Source organism: Mus musculus, chromosome X, assembly GCF_000001635.26.
Source record: "Mus musculus strain C57BL/6J chromosome X, GRCm38.p6 C57BL/6J".
NCBI lineage: Eukaryota > Metazoa > Chordata > Mammalia > Rodentia > Muridae > Mus > Mus musculus.
The window spans coordinates 31,329,074-31,338,624 of record NC_000086.7 but is presented as its reverse complement, the minus strand read 5'-3'; the positions used below and the strand labels follow the sequence as shown (position 1 = coordinate 31,338,624).

The window sequence follows — 9,551 nt, the reverse complement described above, 5'->3', positions numbered from 1 at the left end:
GGTATTTACCCTTACATCAAAACATAAATATATTACATAAGTATATATAGTTCTATGTAAATATATTGCATATATAATTCCCTTGCTTATCCAGGATAGGGCATGAAATTTAAGTATAAGATAAATGTCTGTATGTGTGCATATATAGTTAGTTAGACATAGTCAGCAGTAAATGTTTTCCGAACACAAACGACATTATTTAGTTATTTGAAAGCCCACACAGAGAGTAATCTCAAATATTCCCTTTTAACCAATGATTTACGTCTTATAATAATGTCATAATGAATGCATTGGTTCACAACAGTTTCAACAATGGCATGATTTTATTTTGTCTCAATTTTAGCTAGGGCCAAATCTACTTAACAAATTGATTGAGATGTTTTACCTTGCAAATATAGTCTCTTATTTCCATTCCAAGCTTGGATCTCGATGGTAAATTTAAATCAGAAGATTAGGTTTATTTGATTTGACAAATACTTTGTTGGAAGTAAAGGTTTTCTTCAGAAATACATGGAAATAAGGTGATGGAGGGAAGCAGTCACTTCTGGTGGTACTAGACTCCAAAGAATATTGAATTTGTTTTTGGTCTTCTTCACTGTAGTCATTACACAGCCTTCATATTAAATGAACCATTCAATACTTGTAAAATGCTTACAGTCTAATAATTGATAAGATTACTTGTTTTCTGCATTTCCTAGGTTTACAAAAAGGAAATTGCAGAATATACACATAGGGAAGGTTAGAACATCACTATCCAATTTCATTACAATTTGCTCCTCCTTATATTCAAAGGTGAGGATTTTATAACCTGTTGTCTTTCTGAAAGTTACTCTTTTGTTGGAATCAAAACACACCAAAGTTATTCTGAATATGACATTTCGGATATGGTTGTGGCAAGCAGAACCATCACACCTCTGACACCGTTGCCTTAAAATTACACACTGCCTGGTAAAGGTCACACGTAAAGGAAAGCCAAGTCGTCCAACTGACCACTTCCAAGTATATCTTCCATCCTTGGGGATCATTGTACCACACCTCATGGTGCATTCTTCAAGTTCTTGTTCATTGATAACTTGTGGTCCAATTACCCCATATTCTTGTGTTCGCAGCAAAGTCAACCACTGTTGTTTGTAAATGGGTGACAACCATGCCATAGGTATTAGTCGATCTTGTTCAAGAATAGTTGTGGAAGTCAAGTCACAGATAATGTGCTGAAATCTCAGCTTTTTAAACACTGGTTGAAATATTAGTCCTTCTTCACTTTCAAGAAAACTGATGTTATCAACATATGCCATGTGGGTGGAAAGCCAGTTGTTTGCGTGTTGTAAAAGCTGTTTCATGGTTCCGTTCCAGCATGGATTAAGATAAAGGAACATCCATATTTTTAGTGTGGTATATACATCAATCTCCTTTTGCATGACTAGTAAGTCAGAAGACAGTGCTAGAAGATACATCAACTTCAAGTCTACTTCCTTGTAAAGTGCCACACTTGGATGTACCATCAAATTGCAAAGAAGCCATTCAAAGCATCTCGTCTTTACAGCTTTTAATCTATAGGTTTCTGCTGCCAAATAATAGGAGCACACAGTGTTCCTGTTGATAGTTTCTTTCATGATTCCTTCACACTGCTGAATTACTCGATCCACCCGAAGCAGGCATGCTGCTGCCAAAACTTGAGGAACTTCCAGAGGTGTTATTGACAAATCCGCATCCGTGTACAAAGCACCAAACACAAAATGCAGAGATCGGGTATCAATATCCTCATTCTTAATGATCAGATTTATAACACCATGGTGTGATTCTCTCCAAGTACCTTTGAGAATGTTAGCAAAGTAGACTGACTGACATAAAAATACTTTGTGTAAACACCATGTTTTTCCCAGAGCACGGATTTTAATGTCGCTATCATGCCCGTCCAAAAATAAGTTTTGATAAGCATCATTAGATGAGATCTTAACCCTTTTCCAGTAGATGTAGTTGAGAACTTGATGTGGATACATTCCCTGGTTTTGAGGTCCATGAACATTAGAACTTGTTGCCAACTCCTCCAAACTGTTTCTTTTTCGCTTGCGACTGCCAGGAATGTAGCTGGCTCCGGCTATGGCTTCTGGCTGTGGCTCTAACAGACTGGAATCCCTGCATCTCAAGACCCTGCTGACTAAAAGCCCCATTGATGAAAATTCCTAGAACAAGCTCTCGCAGAGGCTTCTTGGTTGAGGCATTGCTGTAGTCTGCCAGTCCTGCCTAGACTTCTCTGTGTTTCTCTACTACAGATTCTGACGTCACAGAGAAGGCAGGGCATTCTTCATTGTCCACATGTGTGTTGCCTGAGCACAGGCCCCGCCTCCTGATAGCAACCCCTCCCTCTCCCTCCTCCTTCCCCTTCCTCCCTTGCACATTTGCCCCACCATCCTCCCATCTCCCTTCCTCCCTCCCTTCCATTATTCCTAAATTCCTTCTTCCTTTCCTTTTCCCATTCTGCTCCTCCTTTCCCCTCACCTCTCCCTTCTCCCACTATTTCTAAGTGGGCCACACTATTTTGCTGAAGATGACCTCCATCAAACTGGAGAACCTCGTTCACCTAGTTTTTCAACCTTGCCAGCTGAATTTTCTTTTCCGTAAAGAGAACAACCAGGCCAAATTCATCCTGATGTGTGTTTAAGATTGTACATATTCCAACCCTTGACCCTTGACTATGAGCACTCAAATGTCTGTAGTATTTGAGATAATCACTTACTAACTGCTTTTGCCAATATAAACAGTAAACATTGTTATTGCTAATTTTATTGTTAGCCTCTTTTGATTAGGATTAATGAGAAGTATTTCATGCAAGTAGTTGTATGCCTATATCAACAATTTCTGTGTATGCTTTGCATATATATATATATATATATATATATATATATATATATATATATATTTCTAAAAGTTCCTTATAAATCTAGTTATTTGTTTAACTTGCATATGTATGTGTGTTTTATGGTTTTGTTTTACTGATTTGCATTTACATATTAACTTTATATGGACTCCTTACTGTTAATAAATTGCAATCTGTAAGAAGCCAAGTCTAATGTTTAAATATTTCTTTTTATTCCTCTGTGCTGGCAATCCATTCCCAGAGCCTGGCCAGCAAAGTCTATCGAGGCAGAGCAAGGTGAACCAATGCAAGACACTCCTCCAAGTGTCTGTGAGGTCATAGTTATATTCTTTCTTAACACCACCTCTCCTCTCACAAGTCTGTCTTAACAAAACATCTTCTAACCTGTATCTCCCTCTGTAAAACATCCTCTCAATTGTGTCTACTTCAGCAAATCATCCTGTCACCCATGTGTTGGCCTCAGCCAAACCTTCTTTCATGTGCATCTTCAGTATCAAAGCATCCTTTCACCAGTGTCTGCCTTAGCAAAACATCATTTAACCTTTCTCTCCCAGAGAATCACCATATAATGTACCCGACTTTCCAAAGAAATCAGAAATCTTAAGTTCATAATAGTTTCAAGGGTAATAAAAAGTCACATTCCTTAATTTGTTTGCTTTTAGTCATGCCTAGATGATATCACAAGAATAATCTGTGAGAAGAGTGAAGGTTTCACCACAATAAATGTTACTAGGAAGTATGATCCTGACAGTGTCAGTATCAGTATTGGCTTGCAGTTGCAACATGAGCGTTTTACCCCACTCAAGGGCCACCTCCTTTTGATAGATTATTATATTGATTCTTTTTTTCTCTAATAGATTCCCAGAAATGCTTAAGTTGTGAAAGTGTTTGTCCTCTCATAAGCCCATTACTTGTACAATCACTAATATGAATATTCAACCTATGAGGAAAATTTAAGTAGAGATAGGGTAGAAAAGCTGGTGGGATGAGGGGATAAACAAAGCTAAGGATATACTTGAAAATCCACATGGAAACTTACTGTTTATAATAAAATTGATAAAGTCTCAAAAGACACATATTTAGCTGGTAGATGGCCTGTATGTCTACATAATACTGCTGCTGAAAATCAAGCGAAAAAAAAAATCCCAATGCCAGGTATGTTCAGGAAGTTCCCAGAAATCTTGAAAATAATACAGGTTCTTCACACTCTTTCTGTTTGCCTACCATGAATATATGATAAGACCCTGCTACAAAAGACAAACCACATCGTGGTTGTAAAATATAGAGAAATTGAGCTGGCATGTAACTGAAAACTTCCTTCCATCTAGTTAGCTTTCATAGTTCTGGATTGTGCTATTCAGGATGCTGGCAGAGTAATGGCATCAACAGAGTTACCCAGATATGAACCTTATGATGTACAATACCAATCTGCCAAGAAAGATGTGTCCAGCTACACAATAGTGACATCACTGTTATAGGGATAGCCAGTGTATCTGTGATTAGATTTGAGGCCAGTTCCACAGGAGGATAGAAAATGCCTTTGGCCCTAGGGGAGAATTTATTCCTGTTGTTTATGTAAAGTCTCAAGGTGTCAAGCTCCCTTCTAAGTATCTATGTTTATATCTAGGGGAAATTCTACTTCAAGATTCATTCAGAGAAGCCCTTTTCGCAATAAACTACAGTGAGGAATAATATGCATAACTGCTCAAAGCACGATAATAAGAGATGGCTGAATGGTATTACTATCTTGGTTAGGCATGAACCCTCATGGATCCTCAGAGGAAAAAAAAGGAGCAGAAAATATATAAAAACTGGACCATAAAGAGGAGGGCTATGGAATCTGTTTTCTTCACTACAGGACCACCAGTGCAGTCACAACTTCCCAACACCTGTGAGTATATGTAAAGTCTACCCATGACTAAAACCTCCTCACAGTAAATAATGGGCCAGGGAAGGACTCTTTCAACTTTTCCCTCCTTTGGTGAAATATTGGTGGGTTCTGAGGGAGAGAGAATCGTTATCTTCCATACATCCAGTGATCCAGATCCAGTGTCCTGCATCTGGCCTCCAAGAAAGAGTTTTGAGCTCATGGTCATACTGATAATCCTAGTTAAACTCTAGGATTCTCAAACACAAACAAACAAAACCAATGTCTGAAACAGAACTAGGGGGATTAAAAGGTTTGTAGAAGTGGGCAGGAGTCTAGATAGGTTAGGGAGATTATAGAAATCTGAATATTATTTATACATGTACAGAATGTCAATGTCACACTTCATGATGGAATTAAATGTTGTTTCGTGGTTGCCACAGGATTCCATTACCCAAGAAGGAAGGCTAAACAAAAGCCTAAGGGCAGCAGAACTGCTTATTGACAATAGTGATGACCTGGATGCTTATAGCTCTTGTCTGCTGAGGAAGAGAACACATCAGTGGCCATCTCTTGCTGGAAGTCTAAGGCAACATAGCACAGCTTCTCTCTGATATTAGGCATGATTTCCCTCCCAGCTTTTTGGTGAACTATAGCCACATGTGGTCATGAACTTCATGTAGTAGTCTGTCAGGTACAGGCCAGCTAGGTCCAGACACGGGATGGCACAAGGAGAGCAGAGATATGCACATTATCTCATAGATGTGCACATTCTGTGTGACCCCATCTCTGGGCTCCATCAAAATCGCAGTGGTATGACCAGAGGCCTAGAGGAACAGCACAGACTGGATGGCTACTTACATGGTTGTGGTTTTATAAGTCTCAAAAATGATGTGGGTCATCTTTTCACAGTTGGCCTTAGGGCTCTAGGGGGAATGGTGAGCAGCACAGTGTTCCTTTGGAGGACCACATGCAGTTTGTTGTAGAATGTTTGGTGCCAGATCTTCTCCATATTGAACCAGTTCGTGACAATGTCATGACCAATGGGGGTACTTCAGGATCAGGATGCCTCTCTTGCAATGGGCCTCAGTACCCACAAAGGTGTCCTTCTGTCTCTTACCCACCGTGATGCCCTGGTGCCTAGGGCAACCCCATAATGGAGGGGTAGATGGCCCTGGAGCATCATAACCAGCAAACCAGGCATTTGCCAGATCAGAACCATTGTTGACAAGGAAGGCAGTTAAATCATCATCCAGGGAGAACTGGTGGTCAGTGTGAACCTTTAAGAGAGGAGCTGCTAGAAACCTGTGCTAGTGGGAGGAAACAGACTAGACAGTCTTTATCCATGTTCTCTTTAGGGGAATCTAGGTTGTTTCTGGTTTCTGGCTCTTGTGAACAGAGCAGCAGTGAGCACAGTTGAGGAAATATCTCTTGGGTAGGATGAAGTATCCTTTGGCTATGTGCCCAAGAGTGGCAAACCTCAATTTTGGGTAGATCTTTTCCCATTTTCCAGCGAAACTATCACACAGACTTTCATAGTACCTGTGTAAGTTTCACTCCCACCATTGATGAATGTGCCCCTTACTGTATCCCCAGGATGAGCTGTCCCTTGCGTTGTTGATCTTAGCCATACTGACAGGTGTAAAATGAAATCTCAAAGTAGTTCTCATTTGCATTTCCCAGATGGCTAAGGATGTTGAACATTTCTTTAAGTGTTTCTCAACTATTTGAGTTTCCTCATTGGAGAATTCTATTTAGATCAACATCAAATTTTTAAGATGGATGAATTGTTTTTCTTGACATCTTCAGTTCTTTATATAGTTTGCATATTAGTCCTCTATCAGATGTGGAGTTGGTGAAAATATTTTCCAATTCTGTAAGCTGCCTTCTTGATGGAGCGATAGTGTCCTTTGCTTTACACAAGCCCTTTTGTTTCATGAGGTACCATTTATTAGTTTTTTTTTTTTTTAAGTCTCACTTCCTGGCCTAAAGGTGTTCTGCTTAGAAAGTCTTCCGTGCCAATGAGTTCAATGCTATTCACCACTTTCTCTTCTATCACACCAGTGTCTCTGGTTTTATGTTTAGGTCTTTGATTTTCTTGTGGGTTTCTTTTTTGGGGTGCAGGATGCTAAGTGGATCTATTTGCATTCCTGTGACCAGCACCATTTGCCAAAGTTGTCCTTTTTGCAGTGTGTATTTCTGACTTCTTTATCAAAAAGAAGGTGCCCATAATTGTAACGATTTCTCTATGTCTACAATTATGTTTCATGTTCAATAAATCTGTCTGGTTTTGTGTCAATATAATTTTGCTTTTATTATTCTAGATTCAAAAACAGAATCCATATGTCTTCAGCATGCAAGAAATACTTCCTCTGTATTATAACTTGAAAGCAGGGATAGGGATACTTCCAGCAGTTCTTTTGTTGTTTGGGATTGTTTTAACTCTATTGAAATTTTGGTGCTTCCATTTGATGATGCGATTTGTCCTTCCATCATCTGTGAAAATTTTGTGTTGGAATTTTGATGGGAATTACACTGAATCTGTAGATTGCTTTGGTGGGATAGTAATATTTAGTTTGCTATTTTTATTAATCCATGAATATAGCAGATCTTATCATATTCTGATATCTTCTTCAATTTCACTCTCACTGTCTTGAAAATGTTATCAACACATGTGGTATATATAAAGAATAATTGTCTAATTCTTTTGATATTTCCAATTTGTTGGAGTCCAGGTTTTTCAAATATATTCTTATGGTTATCTGGATTTTCTCAGTGTCTGTTCGATTTATTTCATTTGGATGTACTCTTTGACTGTTAGTTATTTTGGATAAAGATTTGTTGATATTACTGATTTTCTAAATAAACTCTTAGTTTCATTGATTCTTTCTGTTGTGCTCTTAATTAAACATAATTGATTTCAAACCTGATTTGATTATGTCTACCTTCTAATCTTTTGTTTGCTTTTTAACAAAATTTTTATTTGATATTTTTTCATTTATATTTCAAATGCTATCCAGAAAGTCCCCTATACCCTTCCTCTGTCCTGCTCTCCAACGCACCCACTCCAACTTCCTGGCCCTAGCATTCCCCTGTACTGGGGCATATAATCTTTGCAAGACCAATGACCTCTCCTCCCAATGATGGCCTACGAGGCCATCTTCTGCTACATATGCAGTTAGAGACACAAGCTCAGGGGGTACTGGTTATTTCATATTGTGGTTCCTCCAATAGGGTTACAGACCCCTTCAGCTCCTTGGGTACTTTCTCTATCTCCTCCACTAAGGGCCCTGTGTTCCATCTAGTAGATGACTCTAAGCATCCACTTCTATATTTGCCAGGTACTGACATAACCTCACCTATATCAGGGTCATGTCAGCAAAATCTTGCTGGCATACGCAAATAGTGTCTGTGTTTGGTAGCTGATTATGGTATAGATCCTCAGGTGGGGCAGACTCTGATGGTCCTTCCTTCCATGTCAGCTCCAAACTTTATCTCTCTAACACTTTCCATGGGTATTTTGTTCCCCATTCTAAAGAGTGGCAAAGTATCCATACTTTGGTCTTCCTTCATCTTGAGTTTCATGTGTTTTGCAAATTATATATTGGGTATTCTAAGTTTCTGGGCTAATAAGAACTTATCAGTGAGTGCATATCATGTGAGTTCTTTTGTGATTGGGTTCTCTCACTCACGGTGTTATCCTCCAGATCCATCCATTTGCCTAAGCATTTTATAAATTCATTGTTCTTAATAGCTGTGTACTACTCCAGTGTGTAAATGTATCACATTTTCTGTATCCATTCCTCTGTGGAGGGACATCTGGGTCCTTTCCAGCTTCTGGCTATTACAAATAACGTTTCTATGAATATAGTGGAGCATGTGTTCTTATTGCCACTTGGAACATCTTCTGGGTATGTTCCCAGGAGAGGTATTGCTGGATCTTCTGATAGAACTATGCCCAATTGTCTGCGGAACTGCCACACTGATTTCCAGAGTGGTTGTACAAGTTTGCAGAAATGGAGGAGTGTTCCTCTTTCTCCACATCCTCGCCAGCATCTGCTATCAACTGAATTTTTGATCTTAGCCATTCTGATTTGTGTGAGGTTGAATCTCAGGGTTGTTTTGATTTGCATTTCCCTGATGATTAAGGATGTTGTACTTTTTTCAGGTGATTCTCAGTGATTTGGTATTCTTCCGTTGAGAATTCGTTGTTTAGGTATGTGCCACATTTTTTACTGGGGTTATTTGATTCATCTGGAGTTCCACTGCTTGAGTTCCTTGTATATATTGGATATGAGACCCTATCCCAGATTTAGGATTGGTAAAGATGCTTTCCCAATATGTTAGAGGCCTTTTTGTCTTCTTGGTAGTATATTTTTTTCTTATAGAAGCTTTGAAATTTTATGAGGTCCCATTTGGGGATTCTCGATTTTTTCTTTTCTTCTTTTTTTTTTGGATATTTTCTTCATTTACATTTCAAATGCTATCCCAAAAGTTCCCTATACCCACCCCCCGCCCTGCTCTCCTACACACTCACTCCCACTTCTTGGCCCTGGCTTTCCCCTGTACTAGAGCATATAAAGTTTGCTAAACCAAGTGTCCTCTCTTCCCAATTATGGCCAACTAGGCCATATTCTGCTACATATACAGCTAGAGACAGGAGTTCTGGGGGTACTGATTAGTTCATATTGTTGTTCTACCTATAGGCTTGCAGACCCCTTCAGCTCTTGGGTATGTTCTCTAGTTCCTATATTGGGGGCCCTGTGTTCCATCCTATAGATGACTGTGAGCATCCACTTCTGTATT

The 9,551-nt window shown here is 39.1% G+C and overlaps 1 protein-coding gene and 1 pseudogene across 1 annotated transcript; both read right to left on the bottom strand.

Annotated features, from left to right (window-relative positions):
- Positions 1-304: 304 nt before the first annotated feature.
- On the bottom strand, positions 305-2,238 carry Btbd35f26 (BTB domain containing 35, family member 26). Its single transcript, NM_001374723.1, has one exon. It carries the CDS (start codon positions 2,169-2,171, stop codon positions 675-677), a length of 1,497 nt encoding a protein of 498 aa, NP_001361652.1. The 5' UTR covers positions 2,172-2,238; the 3' UTR covers positions 305-674.
- Positions 5,134-6,001, bottom strand: Gm17855 (predicted gene, 17855; annotated as a pseudogene).